At 46.4% G+C, this 27,062-nt stretch overlaps 1 protein-coding gene across 1 annotated transcript in view; it reads right to left on the bottom strand.

Moving 5' to 3' along the window:
- The window catches only part of DNMT1 (DNA methyltransferase 1), a 49,428-nt gene extending 25,966 nt beyond the window's left edge, over positions 1-23,462 (bottom strand). The window contains exons 1-15 of the mRNA XM_083420957.1: positions 23,274-23,462; positions 17,174-17,216; positions 16,936-17,043; positions 14,544-14,820; positions 13,722-13,794; positions 12,214-12,316; positions 11,855-11,895; positions 8,440-8,491; positions 7,012-7,095; positions 6,821-6,930; positions 5,159-5,277; positions 3,644-3,736; positions 1,202-1,353; positions 702-889; positions 68-257 (exon numbers count right to left, since the gene is read on the bottom strand). Of these exons, the coding sequence (XP_083277083.1) occupies positions 68-257; positions 702-889; positions 1,202-1,353; positions 3,644-3,736; positions 5,159-5,277; positions 6,821-6,930; positions 7,012-7,095; positions 8,440-8,491; positions 11,855-11,895; positions 12,214-12,316; positions 13,722-13,794; positions 14,544-14,820; positions 16,936-17,043; positions 17,174-17,216; positions 23,274-23,320 (1,680 nt within the window). The 5' untranslated portion in view covers positions 23,321-23,462. The remainder of the gene's footprint in view (positions 1-67; positions 258-701; positions 890-1,201; positions 1,354-3,643; positions 3,737-5,158; positions 5,278-6,820; positions 6,931-7,011; positions 7,096-8,439; positions 8,492-11,854; positions 11,896-12,213; positions 12,317-13,721; positions 13,795-14,543; positions 14,821-16,935; positions 17,044-17,173; positions 17,217-23,273) is intronic.
- Between the last annotated feature and the right edge of the window lie 3,600 nt (positions 23,463-27,062).

Below are 27,062 nucleotides of genomic sequence, written 5' to 3'. Positions count from 1 at the left end.
GCCACCCTTTCTCTGTAGGCAAAACAGGGTGTCTGGGTCACCAATGCAGCCTCTCTTTTGTTGTTACCTCGCAAACCCCACAGCGCCTGCGCTTCAAGCCGTTCTCTTTGTCTTCCTCCTTTTCGTTTTTCTCTATTTGCTCAGAGAAGAAGGTGTCAAAGATCAAATGGACCAGCTTCGTGGTGGTTGCCTTGGTGGGGCCTTTGTCCTTGTCGATCTTGGTAGGGTGCCGAATGGCTTGCCTTCTTGCTGCTCGTCTAGGAGGAGAAGACAGATGTGAAAAGCTAAGCACCTGCAGGAGACAGGGAAAACACTGGAACAAGAAGGAATCCCCCCTTTCTCCTGCTCTCAAAGCCAATTTGGTGCCCTCCAGAAGCTGTTGGGACTAAGCACCCCTCACCCATGACTGGGCTACCTGGGGCTGATGGGAGCTGTAGCGCCACCAACATCTGGAAGGTACCACATCGCCTACCTCTGAGCTACAGTATTCTATCCTCATATAGGCAAGAGGAAAATTCACCCACGCGCTCCTCCAAATAGCACACAGCTGCCCACCTCCCAAACATTGAGTGTGGCGAATACCGAGCACCAAAGAAGGTTCTCTGACGCAAGCCTTCTCCTTTGGGGTTAAGTTGCACAGCCAGAAGGGGGAGATGAAGCACCTCCGAAGGGCCACTTCCAGGGTGCAGCTGCTGGCGTACCTTTTGCCTAGCGTGACTCCTGCCAGTTTTATCAGGTCTCTCATGCAGGGGGTGATGAGAACAGGAGGCTCGTCACTGTCTCCTGCCTCATCATAGCTTTCCACTTGCTCTACCACAAACTGGGCATGCCGGAGGAGGGAATCTTCTGTGAAACGGTTGAAGTTTAATCCAGCAGGAGGGACAGTGGTCTGGAGACAGAATTAGAAGGAATTTAACAATTCTACTGGTTTTAAACTGGCAAGTCAGGAGAAGAATGTTCAGCAAGAGCAAAAAAGCATTGCAATAGCAGGTTCATCTGCTCTCTCAACTGCCTGGTGTTCAAAAATGGCTGCTCAGCCATCGCAAGATGGTGACACACAATGGCAGTCTAACCTACTTCATAGGGTTGTTTTGAGGACAAAAAGAATTGAGATGGATAGACAATGTATGCTGATCTGAGTTCCTTGACGTCGGTCTTCTTACAGACACAAGACACAGCTGCCCTGGTCTGCTGGACTAACCTCTATCTTGTTCAGCAGGTCCTCATAGCTGACATCAGGGTTATTTTGCAAGAATTCAACAACAATTTTGCTCATGTAGATCTTCTCCTGCATCAGTGCAAAGATGGGGGCGTATTCCTCACTCGGTTCCATCAGGATATAATCTGCAAAGGCTAGAATGCAATGCAAATGTGTTTCCCAATGAACAAGACTTGGGTACAAATACATACTTAGCCATGAACTGAGTGGATGATTAAGCAACATGTGTGAGCACCTAAGAATGACTAAAACTGCATTAGTGAGCAAGACCAGAGGTCTAACCCTGCTCCCTGTTCCCAACAGCAGCCAGCCAGAAGGCACAAAGATTGCTTGTCTATCAAAGGGCTATCAAAGATACACAGCCAATGAACATGGAGGCTTCATTCAGTTGTCATGGCCAGAGAGATATTTACAGGAGGGTAAACCCTGGCAGTTGCCCAAGACAGAAAATTTGAGAAGGCATTTGTAAGGTTGGTATGAATCTCATGTAATATAATTTGAATGCAAGTGTTGCTTGTATAAAAGAGAACAGAATGAGGTTTGTAACAACTTTAATACATGTATATTTAATGTACCTCACTGGGTCAGCAACAAGGCTAGGGCCTTTTGAGTTTATGAACAAAGAAACCTGTAACTGATGGGAGCTATTACGTATATTTTTTGCAGGTGTATAACTGAAGAAGCAAATTATGTGAAATGGATACAAAAAATCTGTATTATTGGAGAAGCAAATTTTGTATAACAGTAAGCTCTTGTGAAACTCACAAGAAAAAGTTTTAATAATGGAGAAGAAGCAAGTTTTGAAACATGAAAAGCTCTTTTAAAAAAAACACAAGATAAATTTTTTTTGGAACGGATCTTACTGCAGTAATTACCTATTACTATTGCCTGCATGGGTTTTCCTTTTTTTGCAGTCACAAAATGGTGGCAGATGGAGGCAGCATTTGGCACAACCAGCTGGCAATTCCTGACACCCCTTTCTGCTTCTATCTGGTTCATATTTGGAAATGGTTAAATTATTTGCAACAATGTTTTCCTTGTGGCAAGGAGTTCCATAGTTCAGCTTTCCTCACCCTAAGAACAGGCATTTATTCCAGAGGTATTGTGACTCATTTAAGACAGAATTTGTTGAACCAGAGGCTCTAAATGGAGAAGGTTTTATCTTTTGTATCAGGCATAGGCAACTTTTGACCCTCCAGATTTTTGGGACTACAATTCCTATCATCCTTGACCACTGGTCCTGTTAGCTAGGGATCATGGGAATTGTAGGCCAAGACATCTGGAGGGCCCGGTTGCCTATGCCTGTTTTATCTATTTCTCTTCCCACGTGTCTCTCAAAGTATTTCTACCCATCTCCTGCCGAGACACTGAAGTCCACCTGAATGTGGCCCAAGGACCACTGAGGGGTCTCAGTCAACTGCTTGAGAAACACTGCTCTGAAAGAATGCTTTTCTCTTTTTAAGTTGAGCACAACTTGGTTCTTAAAGAATGCTTCTACGTGAGGGCACTGGGCTGTGGAACTCCCTCCTCCTAGATAGGTAGGCAACCAAGCATTCTCAAAGCTCTAAAGCAGGGATGGGGAGCCTGTGGCCCTCCAGGTGTTGCTGAACTACAGCCCCCATTGTCCCTAATCATTGAGCATGCTGGCTGGGGCTGATGGGAGTTGTAGCCCAGCAACACTGCTCCACACAGTTTGCCATTCCCTGAGGTCAATTCCATGGTAGCTCTCTGACAGAACATGTATGTAAAGATGTGCAGCAGCATGTCCTGCTCCTTGGCTGGTAAAGCACATGCGCAGCTTTGCAAATAGGTCGTGCTGTGGATTTGTGAGGATTGCTTGCTCTGCGCAGTCACATATGCAGCGCCCATAGTGCCACCACTATGATCAGGGATGAAGGGGGACAATTAGGCCACTCAATTAAGCCCACCTGGAAAGGGAAGGGGACTGGCATCCCCATTTTGAGCACAGCATGCAGGAGAACTGGGGCTGGCAGAAGAAGACGCTTTTCATCGCTGCCAGTAGTTTCTTCAACAAATCCCAGAGACTGAGCTGTGAGTTCTGCAAGGCCTGGGTCCCCCTTGTCTATCTGGCTCCCTTAGAAGAGTCAGGGACTTAGGAGTGGTTGTTCTTGTTGGGGAAAACTTTAATTTCAAAAAATATGTAATGTTTTCCTGCTGTTTATATATTTTTGTATTTGTTCATATTTATTAATACATTTTGGGAGGCCTATTAATATTTGTATGGTTGTTTCTTTAAAAATTGTTATATTTTGTAATTGTTGGTGAATTATCTTGAAATATTGCTGGTATTTCATTACGTAGATTTTTCTGATGCTGTTGTGAGCCATTACAAGTATGCGCTGAGCATGAAAAAGCAGGACACAGACAAAAGTGAAAGGGATGATGATTTCCTTAAAAGCTTACCTGTGGTGAATCCAATCAAAGCCTTCTCACCTCCATCAAAACCAGTGATCCACCATGCATTGATGGGGCCCATCTTTCTGGCTCGGACACCACCTAAAATCAGTGATGAAAATGGAGAGGCATCATATTTTAAAATGGTGGATGCATGTGCTTTAATAAGCCCGCGCTGAGGAACAGGAGCTGGGCAACCACCTCTGGCTGGTTTCTTAGGGTTCTTTGCTTCCCCTGGAAGCTTGCAGATACAAGTGGGCTGGCCTGAGAAGCTCACTTCCTTTTCCACCAGGTCACTAGATCCACACCTGCACCAAAACCAAGGCACTTAATTGGTCCGTCTTACCCTTGGGAAGCTGCAAATGTTACTTGATTTACAATGGCTAATTAAAGACAAAACTTTTGACCTTCCTGTCATGAATGAATGATGCTTAGCTAATTCAGCAGCATCCAGTGGCTCGTCTAGTAATGCAACAAGCAAACACAGGGTTGAGTGTCTCTTTTGTGGGCAAAGTGTGCTTGCAGCCTCTGAAATGCTGTCCCACCACCTGTACCCTGGACTGCAGCCCATTGTGACTTGACAGGATGGGTCCAAGGAGTGGCAAATGCCTCCTTGCCGTAGGGGGTGGTACCAAAGGCTTTGGGGAAATGTGTTAATGTCTCTCCCCCTTCTCAGGTCATCTGGGATAATGGTCTGGATGGGGCCCAATAAGCTGGAGCTGAATTCCAACAAGCTGTTGGCTCTGCTGGTTGTTGGTTCCCGATTCCAGAAGATGGGTAAACGGTGTGTCCTGAAGGGCACTGCACTCCCCTTGAAGGATCCAGGTTCGTGGCCTGGAGGCACTCTTGGATCCATCTTTGCCACGGGAAGCTCAGATAGCTTAATGAAAGTCTATTTCTAGCTCTGGCTGGTTTACCAGCTATGGCTGTCCCTGAATTGGAATAGACTTGTCACAGCAATCCATGCCCTGGTTACCTCAAGTCTGGACTACTGTAATGTGGCCTGCATGGGGCTGCCTTTGAAGACTGTTCAGAAGCTGGTATAGATTTCAGCCACTAGGTTATTGAGCAGAAGCCACTTTGAAGTCATATCACATTTATTTTCCATGATCTGTGCTAGTTACCTATTCATTTACATATCTAATTTAAGATTTACCATTAACCTTTAAACCCTGAAGAGTTCAGGGTCCATGTAACTTGGAAGAGCACCTCTCTTGGTATGTGCCAGTCTGATCACTAAGATTAAAGGGGTCTTCTTTGGGTGCTGCCTCTGGGTGAGGCCCTGAGGCAGTTCCATGGCTGATGGTCTTCTCTGTTGCTACACCCTCCCTGTGAAACTCCCTTCCTTTGGAAGTCAATCAGACATAATTTGCACTCCAGTTTTATGACAGGTTAATATGATGGGTCAGTTATGTATGTGGCAGAGTGGATGTGAACACCCCGCCCTGGAGTTTTAAATTAAGAGCATCATATAAATTAAATGGGGGGGGGATAGGGAAAACCTGCCTGCAGGGCCACACTTACCATCCATACAAGGGTTATCATCATATATTGGCTTTACTGCACCACTGAAGTAGAGTTCGATATTCCTTTCTATGAGACCAGTATCAAATGGGCACAGGTGGCCTTTTCGATCATAAACACTGCACAGAAAAGGAAAAGGTTGCATAGTCTTTGGTTGTGTATACACCTGTCATTCACAACAGCCAACTAAAAAAACCTCCAGTTTCTCATTAATGTAGCTGTAAAGTGTGTACAAAGTGCTTTTACAGCTCTTGGGGCAAAGGGTGGCAAACCAAGTGGTGATAGCAAAATAGAAGAGTCAGGGCTCCAGTGAGAGTAGTGGCGAGGCTTGAAAACGTAAGTGGAGGCCATGAGATGCAGAACACAGGAAGACTGATTCACCATTTTCTTTTGTAAAGTAAAAGGAAGCCACACTGATTATAGAATTGCCAAAGGCCAAGAACCATAACCATATATAACCGATATGTACTGTACTAATATTACCCATCACTGCGGACAACTTTCCTGGCCAACCCTATCCTATTTCATAGCTGTACACAGGGAACGGTCCCACCAGACTGGGAAAATCAAAAGCAACACAAAAGCTGGGGTGACTTAACCAGGGATAGGCAGCCTTGAAACTTGTGTGTTCTGCTTTATTTACTTACAAACTGAGGACCACCAACTGGAGCAAAGTCCAAAATAGTGGTTCAGGAACATAAGCTGAGAATAAAAGGCAGTGTCTCTTTAACTCTGATCAGCCCAGGGTTAAAAACGTAGCCTGTCTTTTCCTCCAAAGCTTTCTCTATGTCAGAAGTCTAATTTAGGGAGTGCAGGAAGCCTTTAAATTGCTCCCATTGTTAAAGACAGTTGGGATTCAGAAAGTCACCGCTTCTGAAAATCACCTGAGATCCCAAACCCCTTCCTGCGGCTTAAACCACACCATCCTGTTAAGGACTAGGGGCTCCAGAGGGCTGCAGGTGCAGTTGCCTGTGCTGCTGGGCACCCGCCTTCCCAAAGATCTTACTGCACTCAAGCAACACAGTTCCAGCAGGTGCCCCAAGGATCCCTACCAGACTTCTGTGGGGATGCTTGGAGGCTGCAATGGAGCACAGCCCCAAACCTAGGAACACACTGGCGTATCCTCAAGGGGTTGTGTTTATTAATAAGGTGCCCCATACTGCTGCACCCTCGCCCCTGCCCAATCTCAACCCTTTCTATTTGGCAAGCAAACACACACACAGCAGCACTGTAGACCTCTGGATCAGAAATAAATGGACATGCAAAGCTTTCTTTTTTGAGCAGACTGCTACCTGCTTCCTTCTGCCCTTATCACCCTCTAGTTTCTAAGCCTCAGAGCTTAACAGATCCTTCCTCCAGCTGCTGCTACTGCAGATTCCTGCTTGGAGTCTCAGAGATGTAGGGAGGGGCAGTCCTCCAGGCAGCACATTTCCAGTATTCATGACTCCCTCCATACTTGTCCCACCCTGAGATTCAATTACCTAGGCTTTACAGTGGTCTTGCTAATGTGGCATGCTCCCAATGCTGCTGGACTACAACTCCCATCAGCCCTGACCACTAGTCATGCTGGCTGGGGTTGGTGGGAGCCAGTGTCCAACAGTAACAACTGGAAGACCACAGTTAACCAGCCCTGCTTTATGGCAAGTCAGCACAAGGCCTCACCTGAAGGAAGTCACTTTGTGCTGAGGCAGGTCATCGTAACTCTCAAACCCATCTTCGTTGGCATCAAAGATGGACAAGCGCTCATCTGTCAGCATCTCGGGTTCATCCAGCTAGGAAGATACAAAATTTTATTCTAGACATATACCAGCAAGATAGAATTCTTTTTGTTCATCTGCAAAGGATGGGCTTACGGCATCATCAGGATCTCCTTGGAAGAACTTGAGATCAGGGTCATCTAGGTATTGCCTGCATTCAACACACTTGGGAGGAGTGGTCTGGAAGAGAAAGATATAAGGAGAAAATGCAAGGTGGTGAATTCAGGTAACCAGGATCTAAAAATGGTGCTGCCAATAAGCTTGTGATGTGGCTGAATAACTCTGGGAATTTGTTACTTAAGTGACATTAAAAAAGGTAAAGGTACCCCTGCCCGTACGGGCCAGTCTTGACAGACTCTAGGGTTGTGTGCCCATCTCACTCAAAGAGGCCAAGGGCCAGCGCTGTCCGAAGACACTTCCGGGTCACGTGGCCAGCGTGACATCGCTGCTCTGGCGAGCCAGAGCCACACACGGAAACGCCGTTTACCTTCCCGCTAGTAAGCGGTCCCTATTTATCTACTTGCACCCAGGGGTGCTTTCGAACTGCTAGGTTGGCAGGCGCTGGGACCGAACAGCGGGAGCGCACCCCGCCGCAGGGATTCGAACCGCCGACCTTTCGATCGGCAAGCCCTAGGCACTGAGGCTTTAACCCACAGCGCCACCCGCGTCCCGTAAGTGACATTAGCCCCTACCATTTCAAAGTAAAACATTTATAGGTCCACTTACAAAAATCATATTAAAAACAGGTTCCCTCCAGATGTTGCTGAACTCCAATTCCCATCATTCCTGATCACTGGCCATGCCAGCTGAGCTGATGGGAAACGGGAGCCCAAAACACTGAAGGGAACCAGGCTGGGTAAGGATGATAACAGGGTCAGGGAACCTGCATCTCTCCAGGTGTAGTTAGACTCCAACTCCCATCAGACAGTGTGGTCAGTGATCATGAGACTTTGAGTCCATCACCATCTGCAGGGCAAGAGAGTTCCCCATCCCTGGTGTAAAAGCTGTTACTGTACTGCTCTGGGTCACTGGTACCTAGCCAGAAAGGATACCCAACAGGTTTCATGCGCATAAGTGGCATTTCTAGAAAACGCAGGGATTGCTCACTCATAGCTGGCTAAATCTAGCTGAAAGGGGGAGGCAGGATTTCATCAGTCCTTACATTCCATTCCACTGTACCGGCCATCATTTATGGAGCCCTTCCAAATGCTTGGCTGCTTTTCTGACTCATTTTTAAGAACAAAACACACAAGGTTATGCCACTTTCATTCACTATTTTTCTGTTCTTAAAGACAGTAAACCAAGGCCAAGATATGGTATCAGAGCAATGCTGATGTGGTACATCTGAACCCACCCAAAGTTCCACCTGACAGAGGCATTAAATGCCTGTCCTGAAAATCAGAAAAAAATAGTATCTTCTTGAACTGCTGATGTTCCAGTCATTCCAGGGCGGAGTGTGTGCATGTGCACACCACAAAGGTCTAGTATTCCAACCAGATACAAAACAAACCAACACTTACTGACCTTAACAGGTGGCACAGTTTTAACCTGGTTTACTTCTTCTTTTATTTCAGACCTGGGCAAAAAACAAAACAAAACCCTCACACAGTGCAACAAGTTGGGTAATATAAGCTATGACAAGAATAATATTGTTTAAGTCACTGGATACAGAGACTTTGATAAGTCCATGCAGTAAAATGCTTTCATATACAGTGGTACCTCGGGTTAAGTACTTAATTCGTTCCAGAGGTCCGTTCTTAACCTGAAACTGTTCTTAACCTGAAGCATCACTTTAGCTAATGGGGCCTCCCGCTGCCGCCGCGCCGCTGGAGCACGATTTCTGTTCTCATCCCAAAGCAAAGTTCTTAACCTGAAGCACTATTTCTGGGTTAGCGGAGTGTGTAACCTGAAGCGTATGTAACCTGAGGTACCACTGTACAAAGACACTTTCAGCTTAAAGAAACTGTGTATTCTGGGGAGCCATTTTATACCCTCTACTCTCACTTCCATCAATGCATGAACAGGGCAGAGACTGACGGCTCCATTCCAATATTCTGTGTTTCTTTATTTAGCCTAAGGAATGAAAACAAAGCGCTTCTGACCTGGTTGGGATTCCTGATGGTCTCTAAACAAAGGTTTTTCTGTAGGGTAATCAGTCTGAGGCCCTCTAGATAATTTAGGCTACAACCCCAAGATCCGAGATTTGGCCATGCTGACTGGGCCTGACAGGAGCTGTAGTCCAAAACATCTAGAGAGGACCAGATTCAGGGAAGGAGCCGGTTCTCTCCCCTGCACCTCCTGCATGCAAATTTCTCCTTTCTTCCCATCACAGAGCTAACTAGTACATCTGTACAGATGTTTGAAGCTAGCCAAGGAGGAGTGGCTTTGTGTAATCCAAACACCCAGTGCAGCCCCTCTCCAAAATATGGAGATACTTCATTTCTCTCCTCATGCCAGAGGCAACATTTACAGGGCTTTTCTTTTCATTTCATTTTTAGGAGTGCAACAGGGTTGCTTTTTCTTCGGACCAGACAGCCAGAGCTCAAAAGAACATGAACTATCACTGCTCCCACTGCACCTTTTATTTGCAGCTGGCACTGCTCTTGGCAGAGGTGGGTGAGCAGCCAGCAGCTCTCAGCCCAATTTCAAAAGCTTCCTGCAAGAAATCAGTTTGAGCCTCCAGCAAGAACAACCCGTTTCCCTTCCAGCTGCTCAATGGGGGGAGGGGGGAGAGAAGGGGCGAACTCCTTGCTTTTAACTCTTGCCACACCCAACACTGGCATGTGACCCTCAGGAAATCTATTTATCATCATCATCACTATACTACTACAATTACTACATTTATATCCCCCCTTTCTTCCAAAGAGCTGAAGGTGGCATGTGTGGTTCTCATCCCTCTGCATTTTATCCTCACAACCATGTGAGGTAGGTTAGGCTAAGAGACTGTAACTGGCCCAAGAGCAGCCAGAAAACATCATGGCTGAGTGGAAATTTCAACCCTGGTCTCCCACACCACCAGTGGCTTGAGTGTTGGATTTAGACTCAGTCAAACCCACTGAAATAATGTCATGGTCAAGTGCAGCCATAGGCAACCTCGGCCCGCCAGATTTTTTGGGACTACAACTCCCATGATCCCTAGCTAACAGGACCAGTGGTCAGGGATGATGGGAACTGTAGTCCCAAAAACATCTGAAGGGCCAAGGTTGCCTGTGCCTGGTCAAGTGCCATTGATTTTGATGGGTCTTCTCTAAGCATGACTTAAGTTTGGCTCCATCACCCCTAGTCTGTAAACAGCAAACTGTCCTAGTCTCCTTAGGTAAATTGCTCTAGATTTTTGGAAACTGGATTGAGGGAGGGCCATAGGTAGGTAGATATTTGGACCTGGCCAGTATGGCTAACTGTTGCCCAGTCTCAAACCATCCATTATTGGGCAAGGTGACTGATCATGTGGTCGCTGAACAACTCCAGACATGCCTGGAGGATGTTCTACCATTTGGATCCCTTCCAATCGGGGTTCAGGCCTCATCATGGGACTGAAACTGCCTTGGTCGAGCTGGGTCGATCTCTGGTGGGCTAGGGACATAGGTGAAAGCTGTTTCCTAGTTCTGCTGGATCTCTCAGCGGCTTTTGATACCATCAATCATGACCTCCTTCTGGACTGACTAAAGGAGCTGGGAGCACTGTTATACAGTGGTCCGGCTCCTTCCTTTGGAAACGTGTCCAGAAATTGGTTGGGGAATGAGTGTTCAGACCCCAGGGCTCTCACTTCTGGGGTGCGTCAGGGTTCTGTCCTCTCTCCCATGCTTTTCAACATCTATATCAAGCCGCTGGGGGAGATTATCAGGGGGTTTGGGCTGAGTTTTCACCAGTATGCTGTTGATACCCAGACCTACCTCTCCTTTAAACTGAAACCAGTGAAGGCAGTGAATATCCTGTGAGTGTCTGGAGGCAGTTGGAGGATGGTTGGCAGCTAACCGATTGAGGTTGAATCCTGACTAGAAGTACTGTTTCTGGGGGACGGGCCAGATGGGTGTGGGGGACTCCCTGGTCCTGAATGGGGCAACTGTGGCCCTGAAGGAGTAGGTTAGCAGCCTGGGAGTCATTTTGGACTCACAGCTGTCCATGGAAGTGCAGATCAATTCTGTGTCCAGAGTAATGTCTACCAGCTCCATCTGGTACACCAGCTGAGACCCTACCTGCCCACAGACTGTCTCACCAGAGTGGTGCATGCTCTGGCTATCTCCTGCTTATTGACATGCGCTCTACATGGGACTACCTTTGAAGGTGACTTAGAACCTACAACTAATTCAGAATGCGGCATGTAGACTGGTGACTGGGAGTGGCCGCCGGGACCATATAACACCAGTCTTAAAGAATATTCACTGGCTCCCAATACATTTCCGAGCACAATTCAAAATGTTGGTGCTGACCTTTATAGCCCTAAACGGCCTTGGTCATGTATACCTGAAGGAATGTGTCCACCACCATCATTCAGCCCGGACACTGAGGTCCAGCTCTGAGGGCCTTCTGGTGGTTCCCTCACTGCAAGAAGTGAAGCTACCGGGAACCAGGCAGAGGGCCTTCTCGGCAGTGGTGCCCGCCCTGTGGAATACCCTCACATCAAATGTCAAGGAGATAAAGAACTACACAACATCTGAAGGCAGCCCTGTATCTGGAAGTTTTTAATGTTTGATGTTTTACTATGTTTTTATATGTGCTGCTAGAAACCCGGCTAGATTGGTGGGGAATAATAATAATAATAATAATAATAATAATTAGCTATCATCTTCTGTGGTGGTCATGTGTCGTAAATGTTTAGTTTTGGCCTAAGTATGTTCCCAAAAACAAAAAGAGAGTGTTGCTTTTCGTATCCATTGATGAAAATGGTTACATTTCTTGCTAGCAACATACATGCAGAGAAAGCTGGTGAGTCACTTACCCTTCTTTGGCTTCTATTTTGATTCTTTTCTCATCTTGTTCCTTGAGAGCAAAAAGGAAGATGGTATTGAGAAGAAAGAAACATTTTCTCTTTCTTTAAAATTAGGTGTGAAGTATTAACCTTCTAGGGCAGCCTTCACCACCCTGGAAGCCTCCATCAGGCTGACAGGAACAGCTGTCCCAAACATCTGGAGGGCGCCAAGCTGGCAAAGGCTTTTCAAGGGCCCATAGTTTATCCCCACTCCAGGGTGAAACAGCAATATTAAATCCAAAATTCCAAATGCAAGTGAGAAGTTTCATGCATACATTTCAAGCATTCTGGTGGTGGTGGCGTAAACTAGTAAAGCCACCAGCATTTACCTTCTCTCCAGGCTGCTGCTGCTCCTCTTCCTCCTCCTCATTTTCTACACTAATTTCTTGTTTCAGGTCTCCATTCACTTCTTCAGATTTGCGTTTATTGGATCTATTGCAAAAAGGAATTAATTTAGGTAACGTTATTTTGACAAGATGTTCACTGTGCTTATTAATGAAGGTGGAAAGCTAAGAAAAAATAAATGGGTTTTAACTTTACAAACCATGTTCAGATAACGCAGCATGAATTGGATAGCCATGGAAATGTGACATTTTAATTTACCGTATTTTTCGCCCTATAGGACGCACTTTTTCCCCTCCAAAAATGAAGGGGAAATGTGTATGCGTCCTATGGGGCGAATGCAGGCTTTCCCGGGCTTCCTGCAGCTCTGCGCCAGCCTCCAGAGCCCGGTGCGAAGCCGCGCGGGGCTCCCGAGGATGGCACAGAGCTGCCTGCATTCCGAAGCCTGGTGCGCGCTGAAGAGCGTGCCCGGGCTTCGCGCACCTCTCTGCAAGCCTGGGGAGACCGGCACGGCTCCCTAGGCTTGCGGATAGCAGGCTGTTCTGGGGGCTGGGGTCGGGGGAAGCTCGGGCTTCCTCCGCACCTGCCCTGTCCCTGGGGGAGGGAATAATTTTTTTTCTTTATTTCCCCCCCCTCAAAAAAATTAGGTGCATCCTATGGGGCAGTGCGTCCTATGGAGCGAAAAATACGGTAATTCTTTTAATTGATTTTTATTGAAAATGATCAAATATACATTTCCATCATTAAATATCCACCATTGTAGCCATACATTCATCAACTTCCCTCCTTCCCCTTCCATGGTTCTTTAAATTTTCCCATATTTTCTGCATATTCTAAGAACCAAAAAAATCCATTTTAGTCATCGTTGTCCCCCCCCCCAGCAATTATCTCTCTCTACTGTGTGTTATACTATTGAATTTACCTTAATGCTGCTAACATTTTCACTTGCTTTACAGTTATTTTCCAAATATTCCACAAAATTTTTCCACTCCTCTTTATATACAGTCGTACCTTGGAAGTTGAACGCCTTGCAGGTCGAACCTTTTGGCTCCTGAACACCACAACCCCGAAAGTGAGTGTTCCAGTTAGTGAATGTTCTTTTGGAACCCAAATATCCGACGCGGCTACCTGCAGCCAATCGGAAGCCACGCCTTGGTCTCCAAATGTTTTGGAAGTCGAATGGACTTCCAGAACGGATTCCGTTCAACTTCCGAGGTACAACAGTACTTGATCTTCTTGCTCTCTTATTCTTGATCTCCAACAGAGGTCCACTTGCCTGATGTTTCTTTCCCCAGGACACCTGGCTGCTCCGTGTATCACATGAACACCTGTACTGTTCAGTGCTCAATGTTAACTACCTTGTTGTAAGTGGTAATGAGGCAATCAGAGTAAAAGGTGGCAGCAGTATGGGGGATGAGAGTCAAATAAGCAAAATAATCTTTAAGAAAAACCCACAAAAGAACAGTCACACCAGGTTTACACACAACCTACTCACCCTTTGGAAAACATAGCTACTATGGTTGGTTGCTTGCCAGAACTACGGGTGATCCTTGAACTGCTTGGGGATTCTGCAGATTAATTTAAAAATAGAATCAGTTGCAGTTACCATACATAAAAGGTTTCTGCTGCTTTCAAAGTGCTTAAAGCAGATTAGATTCCCCCCCCCCCCGCCAAGCCCATCTTCTATTACCAACTGCAGAATCTTAATCTGAAACAGACTTGAAGGAGCGACTTGCTTGCATATATTCCTTACAAAGAGCTTGCCATCACTATCTGCAGCAGCCTTCCCCAACACAGTGCCCTCCAGATGTCACAGACCCCTGATGCTTTCACCAAAGGGAAAGAAAAATAAAAAGGGAAGGGACTGAAAATGTTCATTATCAGGCTCGTTGAATTTTGAAACAGAATTTGCATTCTCAAAATCATCATTGTCGTCGTCATCACTTCCTATTTTCCTTTAAAAAGGGGGGGGGGGGTTCAAGCTCTTAAAGCAGGATGAAAATCTATCTGTATGCAAGGAGACAGCAGGCCAATTCATGAATAGGAGCTAGGAGCAGATCCTGCAGATGGCTCATTTGTCCAGGCTGAACGTAAAACTAGTCAAAGGCCAACCTCTGGCAAACAAGTCTACAGAAGTAACTATGCCACATCTGCCCTCATTTATTTGAAACCTAAATAGTAAGTGGGAGTGGGGAGAGAAACACCCTCAGTTTCCAGAAGGCTTTGGCTTTCCTGCCATTTATTATGCTATGTATCCAGAGTCAAAGTAGTGGAGACTCCCAAGAGCCATGTCAAAGCAAGTCTCTAAATGACGTACTTCTGTTCTCCCTGTTGGACTTGCTCTTCCTCCCCCTGCGGGCTTTGGGCACAGAGGGTGAGGCCAATGGTGTGGAGGAGCAAGACGATGCTGCCTCCTCCACCTCCATGGTGCTGTCCTCTTCTCCCTTGCTGCTGCTTCTCTCGGGTTCTTCATCACTGCAATAGGCACCATTTTCTGTGCAGCCGTTGGGCTTCTGGCCAAGCTCCAGGCTAGCTCCATTCTCCAGAGCGAGTTCTTGGTGGAGCAAGGTTTTGACTTTGGCCAGGTACAGTTCCTGCAGCAAAGGGAAAGAGGAACAGGCTGAGTGCAGGGCACATATTCTAGGCACATCATGGACTTTGCAGAGGAGGAGCGGGGAGATAAGAAATTCTGAGATCCTGGTTCCACCTGCTGCGTCTTTCTTCCGGGAGCAAAGGAGCAAAGACACAACCTGCCAGCTCCAGTGAAGGCAATTTGAGCTGCCAATACATGGCGGATGGGGAGCCAAGACGTATCGGCAGCTCAAAATGTCTGAAACCGATAGTGCAATGTGAATGCCATACCGGTTTCAGACAATAAATCAGATTATCGCCCAGCTGTGGAACACAGTGGACAATCTGTCCATGCTCCTTTACAGCAGATGAACTGCCTGGCCAAGATATAAATCACAGTCAAATCTACACATACAGTGGTGCCTTGCAAGACGAAAAGAATCCGTTCCGCGAGTCTCTTCGTCTTGCGGTTTTTTCGTCTTGCGAAGCAAGCCCATTAGCGGATTAGAGCTATTAGCGCTATTAGCAGTTTAAGGGCTATTAACGGCTATTAAAGGCTTAAGGTATTAGCGGATTAGCTGCTAAAAGGCTATTAGCAGCTTAGCGCTTTAGAAAAAGGGGTTGGGGAGCGAAAAAAAACCTCAAAAATTGCAAGACATTTTCGTCTTGCGAAGCAAGCCCATAGGGAAATTCGTCCTGCGAAGCACCTCTGAAAACGGAAAACCCTTTCGTCTAGCGGGTTTTCCGTCTTGCGAGGCATTCGTCTTGCGGGGCACCACTGTATATCCTTTCACTCACACAATATTTTTGACATGCAATAGCAAGATGCTGCCAACCGCCCCGAGATCTACAGATGTAGGGTGGTATACAAAATTTAATAATAATACCCCCCCCCACAGACTTATTCTTACAGCACAACACTATAGAGTCTACATGCCAGGCCAGAGTATGAAATCAGTGTTAGAAACAGATACGAAGGCTGGGAGCTAAATGGCACCTTAAACTTAGGTTATGGGTGCAACAATTGAATGCCTAGGCACACTTTTTATAACACGAATACAAGGCTGAAAATGAATGAACTGCAGCTAAAATCTCATATTCATGTTTCACGTTGTCTAGTTCTCATCTGAAGATTTCAAAAAACAAAGCCATGCTTCCCCTGCCCACCCCCCTGATATTCTTAAGAGGGTCTCTTCTCCAGGCTTCAGAGAGTAGCTAGAAGTGGGGAGGCAGAAAAGGTCCTCCTTTCCTTCCACTCTGTAGTTTTAATCTGAAATCTTAGGCGCAGTACTGCACCCAGAGCTCAGAAACTGCTCGAGCTAATGAAATTACCAGTCACAAAATGCGCCGAGAATAATGGGAGTTTCAAACACTGTGTGAAATAGCCCTTAGCCTACAATGCAATGATCTGGCTCAGTGTCCCTGAATATGTATAGAAAAAGACAGGCAGAAATCTATTGTTTTGGCAATTGTCTCAACAGAATACTGTAGAGTTATCATCCTAGTTATGATCCTAATGCAGAGTCATACAATTTAGCGCAATCTAGAGCAATCTATGGAATTTACAATCTGCCTTAGATTTAAAAAAAACAATTTATATAAAGCTAGGAACCATGTGGCTCCTGGGACTTGTGTTATAGACGCCAAAACAAAATGTCTAGGTGCCATTTTAATTTTGCTGCCATGCTACCCCATTGACCACCTAATTCGCCCTACAGCAGCAAGCAATCAATAAAATCAATCAATATTATTATTATTATTATTATTATTTTGCTGCCAGGTGCATCAGGTGGTCTGCAAGGAAGTGTGGCACCGAAAGACAAGTCTTTTGCTGCCACGTTACCCCACAAACCATCTGATCTGCCCAGCAGATAAATATACATATACATATACATATACATAAATATACATATACATATACATATATATTTGTTCCCCACTGCTAGCTAGATCAAGAGTGAATGAAGTTATTATCTCCCCACATGAAAAAAAGAAATAAATGATAACTGCAGCAAACTGGAGAACCTTTCTCATTTTAGAAATCATCCCCATCCAACTGGGAAGGCAGGCACAGTCAAACCCACAGAACAGTATCTGAATGGAACAGGAGGAACTGACCCATCCCTATAATTACCTACCTCTGAAAGCTCCTCTTTGTGAAACTTGGTCTCCAGGTCTTTCAGTTGATTCTGAACATCGGCTTGCAAGAAGCCGTGCATCAGACTCAGTTTTTCCTTAACACATTCCTAAAGACAGACAGAGAGGCAGACAGACAGCATATTAAACTGGCAACTCACACCTTCTCCGGGGGTGGCTGCAAGGAGGCACTGGCATGACTCTCCATTAAAAGGGGGAGGGGGACACTCATGCACTCACTCTTTCACCAAGACCATCTTCATCCCTTTCTAGATCTTTTAGCCTGTTTAAAAAACAAACAAACACAGTTCCTCATTAGGAAACAGCCTCTTACAAGGGAGCTTCAGAGGGCTGAGATAGGTGGTATTTCACCTCCTGGATGACCCTGGGGTAGGGAAGGGGGAAAGAGGGGCTTGACAGCAGTATGTGGGACACCAACACGCATCTCCCTGCTGCCCTCATGCCTGGGCAATAGGACTCCGGGGGAAGCGCCGTTTATTGGCAGAAATGGAGAACCTGACCCCTCCAGATGTCTCAGATTCTTTTATCTGCACCATGTCATCTGTCAATAGTACCCAAGAGCCACCTGGCTTACTGCAGAGAATAAGGAGATACCTAAGTTGGCTGAAAGAATAAAATGTTACTTCCATCTCCCTTATTCTAGCCCTGTTAATGGCTGTGACTGGGTTGGCATCACTTGGTTGGTTCTCTCCACCAGCACTGCTCAGGAAGCCTCACCTCGAGAAAGAGAAATCAATACATTTCCACAGAGTGAGAAAATGGATGTCTCCCTCAGCTGACACGAGAATTTGGTCATCCAAGCCCAGGAAGGACAAAGAACCCGGGAAGAAGTCAAGCATGCCTTAGCATTCCATGCTGTTATTTGTTTTGTTGTTGCTTTATTTGCCATATTCACTAAGATGGCAATCCAACAAAACCATTCTGAGGGAAGAATTGGAATTGAGTGGGGTAGAAACCTATATAGAAAGATTATCCCTTAGAATAGCTGGGATGGGGGTCTAGAGTGCTCAATTTAGGGAGGAAATCCATGCTACTGCCCACCCCCTCACAGACCCACAAACTGAGAGCATGTTCTAACTGGCTAGCAAGGATTATTTCAGATCTGTGGAATGCTTCCCTAATTTCCCAGGAAGAGTTGGCTGGGGGGGGGGGGGGGAGAGCCAAAGCCAAGCTCAGCCCTTCAGAGGCAGCACCTAGACCAGGGCAAGCCAGCCAGCATGTCCTGCAGGACATTGTTTGACTACAACTCCCATTCATCCCTGACCAATGGCCAGGCTTGCTGGGGCTGATGGAAGTTGAAATCCAACAATATCCAGATGTCACCATGTTGGCTACCCCTAACCTAGCCCCACAGCTGCCTACCCAGAGGAAAGCAGCTGTGGGGTTGCTGACATGCCAATTTGGGTTGGAGGGAAAGAATGGGTTCCACTGACGAAGGCCAAGGGAGAGATGAATCGTAGAATTATAGAGTTGGAAGGGACCACGAGGATGATCTAGTCCAACCCCCTGCAATGCACATAGAAAACCTGCTTTCCTCTGGTCACCCCCTTCCTATACTGATGTATCTGTATTTGTGGATTCACATAGAGACCTTAGGCTTTGAATTCCACTTCCCCCAAAATCTATGTGCCCTCTTCTCAAGAGTCAAACATTTCCAGCTGGAAGCCAGAAATCTACAAAATGACACATGAAAGTTTCCCCTCAAAGCACATGATTAAACAGAGGCCCCAGCTACATACAGGCACCAATATGTTCCAGAAAGCAACTCTGGAGACCCTCTTCTGCACTTTCTGTCATTTCCTGATATGTACAGACACACATGCCTGTAAGTACAGGACCAAATTTTTCACAAACTGACTAATTCCTTAACTCCATTGAGGCAAAATGTTTCTCTTTGGATGCGTACCAGGGAACCACCCCCTCAACCAAAAACAAAGAGCTGCTGACACACTTTGCCCCAGGACACAAGCCAAGGCAAAAAGGGCGCCATTTGCTTGCACTTTGCACATTTAATTCCTGTTCCATTGTGACATTCCCTGAGGCCAAGGGAGTGCCGCCACATGCAAGTCCCCCCCCCACTCCAACTTTGCATCCAATTTTGATATTTTCCCCATGTCTCTTTTTACTTATCCTACAAATCCAAAGTGGCCAGCCACCACTACCCTAGCATATAACACATCCTTAGCAAACTAGTCTACATTCTTGTTTTACAACTTAGTGAACTGTAGGGAAGAAATCTCTGTTAGGCGAGAAGTCTTTTTGTAAATAATTTTTATTAGTTTTCCAATATTCCCTCAATAATAGCCAAATTATAACAATATCAATTAATTCCCAATTAATACAATTATACAAATGCCAATCAACTTCCAATTAATACATTTTAGTTAAAATGGCTCCCGCATGATGGATTGGATGCATTTCCGATCTTACGTCACTGTGTTTCATAATCTCATTAATTTCAGTTATATTTCAGTTATAATAATAATCTTTTAATCAACAGCTGCATAATTAATGATTTCCATTCGTGTTGTTATATTATATAAATTTATAAACCTTCAAACTACAGTCATACCTTGGGTTACAGATGCTTCAGGTTGGGTTTTTTCGGGTTACAGACGCGCCGAAACCCGGAAGTACCGGAACGGGTTACTTCTGGGTTTCGGTAGTTGCACATGCGCAGAAGTGCTAAATTGCACTTTGCGCATAAGTTCCGAATTACAACCCACGTGTGCACATGCATGCGCAGCACTGCGTGTTGTGAACGCTGTGGGTTGCAAACATGCTTCCCGCACGGATCACATTCACAACCCGAGCATCCACTGTATTATCTTTGTTGTGTCCTGCATGTGAAAAACTGTTATGTCCATGGAGATTCCTTTTGAGCATATATGGTGTTCTCTCTTTCACTTCCCAGCTGATGCTGCCTCCCATCATGACTTGAGGCAGAACTGCGTCTCAAAAGTTTCTCAAAGGACTTATCTCTCCATCCCTTGCCTCAGTGTCTCAGAACAGACAACAGCCTGCTAACTGAACCTCTAGGGATTGCCAATCAAAAGATCTGCGGTTTGAATCCGGGGTGAGCTCTCGTTGCTCTGTCCCAGCTCCTGCCAACCTAGCAGTTCAAAAGCACATCAGTGCAAGTAGATAAACAGATACCCAGTCGCCTTTGACTGGACTTAACTGTCCAGAGGTCCTTTACCTTTGTTTTTCTTCAGCCTAGGCAAGTGGGCTATTTTCGAATGTGCTGGAGATTTTCCTTTGCAACTCTCAGTATCTCTGCAACACCACTCCCTGTTTCCTTTCTTCCTTACAGCTGAGATTTATGGCCAATTATCCTTTATCTTAAATTACATTCTGTCAAAAGCACAAACAAATCTCAGTCTCTTCTTCCTTTTTCGATGTTTTAAGTGGAGGTGGGGGGAACGACTCTTATGTTTCCAGCATACTTGAGCTTCCCCTCCCCCTCCTTTCTTCTTTTCAAGTCACACAGTCTTCATTCTTGCTAATTAATCTCAATAATACTCAAATTTCTCCCTTCCTCACTTGTAAATATTTTTTTCATCTTGCATTCTAGAGAGGGTTGCCGAATCATAAATATAAAAAGAAGCTTAGAATAAGCAAACCATGGGCTTCCCTCTCCCAGGGGTCTCTCGCACCAAATAAAATCTTATTTCAGTTCATGCAGCTGAATGTCCCACAGTTCATCACTGCATTTTTTTCCAGCAACCCACCCCCCATTATTTTAAAGCAAATTTAAAAATCAATTAATGAGGTGACCTCTATTTCCAGAAAAGGAGTCTGGGGTGTTGCGGCAGACAAAGTGCTTCTGCACCCAGTGCCTTTGCCTGTTCTCACACTCCATGGGGAAGTGAGTGCCAGACCTCAGGGCAAACAGCGGATGAGAGTCCGTTCCTCTCAAGCCCACCAAGGAATTCTGAGAATGGTTTAACCCCCACCATTCTCATTATCTTTATCTGCTTCTCCCTGCAATGTCAAGGGAGTCGTCCATTCCTGGCGCAAAATGGAAATGGAAGCCTGTTAGGCAAGAAGTCTTGCTGCTAAAATACAAGTACTTCCAATGCCTTCTCTCCTTGGGGAAGAATCTCTTTGAAGACTCTTGAGAGAAGCTGCCAAATCTGAATTATTTTTTTCCTCAAATTTGCCATTATCAGACGTGCTCAACAAACTGCCTAACTCTGACTAAAAGTGCTGAATGTATAACTTGCTTAAGGTCAACAATGCAAATCTACTGGGCCAAATTCAGAATCCTAAGAAATGCCACCTACCCACAACCCCTTGCCAAAGAGAAACAGAAGTCTGAACTGTTAGAATAGAACTTACAGGCAGAGCACTTGGGCTGAGCTGCTGGCCCAGAATCTTTCACTCGGAAGCTCCCTTCCATACGAAAGCACCATAGACCAAACTTGTGAGCAAGGCAACACAGAGATGGAAGCTGAGGAGGTTTTGTTTGAGAACATGTTGCTGTGTTGGACAAGAGTCTACCATCAGCCCCTCCTCTTCCAAGAATGATATGTTCCCATTGAGGGCAGACAATCGAAAAATGCGGAAAGGGGGGAAATAGTTTAGGAAAATCCCAGAGCTGAAGTTTAGAGCCACCACTGGCTCTCATAAGGGAAAGGCAAGCGAGTTCCTCCCAGACTGTTGACTCCAGACAACAGCAGAGAAGCAGTTGCTGCCCGCCTGCACTGCTCTGAGAGGGAGACTCAGGAAGTAGATACGCAAACAGATGCACCATGCGGCACAAGCTACAGCCTCACAACCATTCACAGCTGTAATGGTGGGCAAAATGCACATACTAGAGCCTTCAAGGTGGAAAGCAGGCTGAACAAAGGAAAGAAATGAGAAATAACCATTTCCTTCTTTCGGTCTGCATGGCTGTGCAAAGGCTAGCTTGTTTACTTTCCAGATTCCATTTTGCAATCGGGCCCAAAGGACCACCTAGGTTGGCTCTGAGAGCAGGAACACAGAGACATGACAGACCCTGAGCTACAACAGCACCCCATTGAACAAGGATTACATGGCTATTTTCCATCTGAGAGAGAAAAGTGAAAGTTACAGAAACAATGATGTTGATAAATATTTGCTACCAACAATTTCAGAAATAAGATCAAAAGCTCAAAAATAAGTTGAGAAACAGTAAAGGTGTGCAGCGTTACTTCAGTGTAAAGAAGCAACTGGCATCGTCTAGGTGAGAGGCTAGGAAGAAATCCCAATGGGGCAAGAGAGGGCAGCGCCAACCTGTTTTGGCAGCAGAGCACAGATATCAGTTTCAGAAGCAGCAAGCAGAGGCACTTCGACAAAGGAAATTGTTTTGAACAGATTAGGGAAATAGACAGCTACTACTATGTGGAATGACAGGTAGGCGAGATTAGACCGGGGGGGGGGGGCACCCAAAAAACACCTCCCAAGGGGAGCGGAGGGAAGGGCTGAAATGCAGCGGGCATTAGAAAGTGGAGAACCAAGCAGCCATTGCAAGCTCGTGGCTGCCAATGACGCCAACCCACCATGGCGTTTGCCCGGGCTTCCGCTTAACCCTTCCCCTCAAGAGACACATTCCCGCCAAGCCAGGCTTTCCACTAGAAACGCTCCTCCACTTCCTGTCGCAGGTGCCAAGGGGGGCACGGGGAGAGAAAGGGGGCCGGTGATCCCCCGGAAAACCGAGGGGCTGCTTCCAGCTTCTCTGCTGGCTCTCCCCTCTGCACCCCAAGGCAAGGCAGGTTGGCTGCAGGAAAAGTGACTCCTCTTCCTCCTCACATCGTCCTCGCTGCTTTTGGAAAATCCTAGCAGAGAATTAGTCACCTTCATCCCCCAGAACCCCATTTTTTTACGAAGAAAAGTTGGGGCACCAGCCCCTTCAGAAGGGATGGGGGCGGGGGGGGCGGAAAGTTGACAATGAATTCCTTGGGGACATTTACCGACAGCTGAACCCCCTTCGAGTTGTGATTTGACAGCCATAGCAATGCAGGTCTAGGAACACATTATGTCCAATTATGCATTAAAAGGGACAGCGCTTTCCTTACTGGGACGCTGCAATTCCCGGAGGGGGAGGACTCGCCCCCCCCCCCCGTAATGCGGGCCTCCGCGCAGGCCAGGCTCCCTCCGGCCGCCCCTCAGGAGACCAGAGTCCTCCTTTCGGGAAACTTTCCTTGGAAGGCCCCTTGGCCCGGAGGACGCGGGGCGGGGGGGGGGGCGCCCCGGCCTCGGCGGGAGAAGGCGCCCCCTCGGGAAAGGGGCTGGGGACCCCCCGGCGGGGCGGGGAAGCGCCTCCCCCCCCCCCCGCGAGGAGACCCGCACTCACCGCCGGCGCAGCTCCTCCGGGGTCAGCGGGGCGGCCCGGGCGGGCATCGGGGCAGCAGCGAGGCGGCAGCAAGGCGGGCGGGCGGGCGGGCGGGGAGGGAGGAGACGGATTCGCGCGCGCGCGCCGGGAGGGAGGGAGGGGGCGGAGCGGGACCCAGGCCGACCATCCGGAGTCGGGGAGGAAGGGGCGGGACTTCGCCGGCCGCCACTCACCGAGAGGGAGGAACCAAAGGGGGGGGGAGCGGAAGAGGCGCGCGAGGCGGGTGGGAGGGACCATGCTCCTTTCTGTCTGTCTGCAGCGTGGAACTGAAAGGCCGGAGCCCGGAGCGGGTTTGGGGAGCCGAGGCGGGCGGGAAGTGCAGGCGCTCCTGCCCGAGGGACGCCCGGCTTCGGCCCGCGGCCTCCCCAGCCCCGTCTTCCCGAGGCTCCTGCCAGGCTTCCCAGGGCGGCGCCGAGGCTGCACTCGCTGTTCCGCGGCCCGAGCGCGGCTGCCTGAGGCGGCGGGGGCAGCAGATCCCCGGGGCGATCACCCCCCCCGGCCCTGCTGCCCCTCTTCTCTCGGCGCTCCTTCCGCGGCGGGCACCGCAATGCCCCGGAGCAGAGCCGGCCCTGCGCGGGGTGAGGCGCCTCTCTCTGGCCCTGCGGCTCCTCTCCCGGGAAGGCGCCTCAGGAAAAATAACAAACTTTTTTAAAAAAGAAATAAAAAATCCCTTGTAATTATTTTCCCCACCCCGCTGTGTCGCTGTATTTTTTGTCTCTACTATCATTCTGTTGTTTGGTTTTTTTGTTTCCTCCTTTACCCTGACAGTCATAAGGTTTTATAGGATATAGAAAGTTCTAGCAATTCAACCTTTTACTCAGAAGTTTTTAAAGTCCCGTTTTTTTCTTCAGCTAAAAACACAAATTTTAAAGACAGTTATAAAACAGTATCAATCCACAGTATTTATCGTTTGTTTTCTTCAACCTCTTGAAAAGCCCTATTATCCACTTTTGGGAAATTTAAAATCTTTTAGCCAACCAAGTCTCCCTCCTTTCTTCAGATTCTTCATATTTAGAATAATGCACCAAACATACATTAAACATACAAGCTTTAAAAGCAGGAGATTATAAAGCAAAAATATGTTGTTCAGTCCTGTCCGCCTCTTTGTGACCCCCTGGACCAGAGCACGCCAGGCACTCCTGTCTTCCACTGCCTCCCGCAGTTTGGTCAAACTCAGGCTGGTAGCTTCGAGAACACTGTCCCACCATCTGGTCCTCTGTCGTCCCCTTCTCCTTTAAAAAAGAAAAGAAAAACGCTACCCTGCTTCAAAACCATTTCCAGCTTCTATCAGTCTCAAAAAAACCTTCATTTTTCGATAGTTGTAAAAATATTTTCAGACAATTCCCAATATTAAATATTGTTTTTTTAACTCCACCCTTGCAGTGCCTGCCTCTTTTGGTTCAGAAGAAGAAAAGGTGCAAGAGAAAGAAAAATGTTTCTTAATATCAATCAATCCACAAAGTCCACGTCCTGCTTTCTTCTCTACCTTCCCCAATGTCCAGTTTAATTTAAGTCCTTTTGCAGTTTGGCAAACTTGCCAGAGAGTGTTAGGATTCTTGCCCTGTGCTTGCAGTCATGGGATTGTTTTTCTCACATGACAGTGTATGTTTTCATTCCACATAGTGGGAAGTGATGGAGACAGGATGTTTGTATTACTGTGTTCTGTGATGTGGAACTATTATCCTTTGTCTCTTTCTCTTTGCTGTCTGATGAGAAAGAGGAAGGAGCTGAGTCAGAATGCTCCGAGTGTATTACATGTAAATAAAGTAGTTTAGCCAAAATGCTGTGCAGCTGAGTCTGTCACGCGAACTGCCAATACTCTGCAGAATCCTGAAGTGTGCTGATACTTCTTGATATCAGTCGTTGTGATGTTTGGGCTCTAGCAAGCTTTTGAAGCTCCTGAACGATGGACCAGGAGGGAGAGAACATGCCAGTCGGGCATGTGTCTCTGTCGGATGCCTACTCGTGTGTTCCTGGCAGAGAGTACTTATAAAGTCTAAAAATAATGCATCCAGTATTTCCTTGATGCACGTTTTTAGCTCAGTTCATGTACTGGAATGCTTATTAAAAAGACTATTAGCAGGTATTTGTTTATTCTTTTGTCAGCCCCTGCAGATTTTACTCCATGCCAGCTCTGCAGGCGGGGGGAGGGAGGGGAGGGGACATAACTGGGCTCCTGAGCCCCATAGGGGTGCCACAGAAAGAGTAGTTGGTCAAGAGAACTGTGGACTCAAAAAGGTTGAAAACCTCTGCTATAGACCATGTTCTCTTACACTTGCCCTATTATCAGCATGCTCGTGCAAAGATTATTGCCCCATTGCTTAGAATAATACTCTGAAGTTCAAGTTTGGAATTGTTCAGGAAACAGAAAACCAAACATCAGAAAGAGCAATAGTTGAGACAAAAAATACAGCGACACTGGTGGGAAGAATAATTACCGGGGATTTGTTTTGTTTGTTTGTTTTACGTTTGTTATTTTTCATTAAGCACCTTCCCAGGAGAGGAGCAACAGGACCATCTGTTGGAATTTTGAGGAAATCACAAGTACTGATTCTTATTTTATGGAAATTGAAAATTTAAGATGATGATGATGATAAGTTTTGTATTTTGAACTTTAATAATTCAACTCATAACACAGCAAAAAAGCCACCTTCAGGCCCAACAACTACTTCAGGTCAGAGTAAAGGTTCAATCGCAGAAAGGTAAACAAAGTCAGACCTGATGACAATTTTATTAGAAATTAGGAAAAAAATGAAAAGAGGTATACAGAGACTGGAACAGAAAACCTCAGCAGTTGCAAATTTACAGTGGTACCTCAGCTTACATACGCTTCAGGTTACAGACTCCGCTAACCCAGAAATAGTACCTCGGGTTAAGAACTTTGCTTCAGGATGAGAACAGAAATCGTGTTCCGGCAGCAAGGCAGCGGAAGGCCCCATTAGCTAAAGTGGTGCTTCAGGTTAAGAACAGTTTCAGGTTAAGAACGGACCTCTGGAACGAATTAAGTACTTAACCCGAGGTACCACTGTATAACAGAAATTAAAGATTTGTCACATAAAACATTAGAATTGGAAAAACAGTGCAGACATCAAAGGTCAAAACTTCATATTTGGAGGAATCTTCCAAGAAACTACAAGTCAAGATAAGAGGGAGCAAGAGAGGATGAAAGAAGACATGGAGGCATGATGCAATGAACAGGCACGATGTGATGGTGGTTCTGGAATTAAATTTAAAAAACTTCACTTTTCGATTAAGAAGCGTTCTAAAGGATTTGCTGGAAGAAATAAGTGAAAAAATAATAAAAGAACTTGCTAACCTGATTGAATTAGAAGAAGAGGTCAGTGTGGCAGTGGACATTTTTTTCCATGTGAAATCTAGATATGCAAAAGGAGGGATTGTATGGTTACTTTTAACTTGAAAGGAGTTAAAGAAAGAGTAATGCAAATGTACTACCAAAAGAACCTCCAGATTGATGGCCAAAAAATAATAATTTTGAAAGAAATTCCAATGAGATTGCTAAAGAAAATAGCAAATTATATTTGTCGGATGCACTGAGATAGAATCATAGAATCATAGAGTTGGAAGAGACCACAAGGGCCATCGAGTCCAACCCCCTGCCAAGCAGGAAACACCATCAGAGCACTCCTGACATATGGTTGTCAAGCCTCTGCTTAAAGACCTCCAAAGAAGGAGACTCCGCCACACTCCTTGGCAGCAAATTCCACTGTCAAACAGCTCTTACTGTCAGGA

The sequence above is a fragment of the Podarcis tiliguerta genome (assembly GCF_965153285.1).
Source record: "Podarcis tiliguerta genome assembly, chromosome: 17".
Lineage (NCBI taxonomy): Eukaryota > Metazoa > Chordata > Lepidosauria > Squamata > Lacertidae > Podarcis > Podarcis tiliguerta.
The sequence above is the reverse complement of the archived record's forward strand: the minus strand, read 5'-3'. Positions and strand labels throughout refer to the sequence as shown.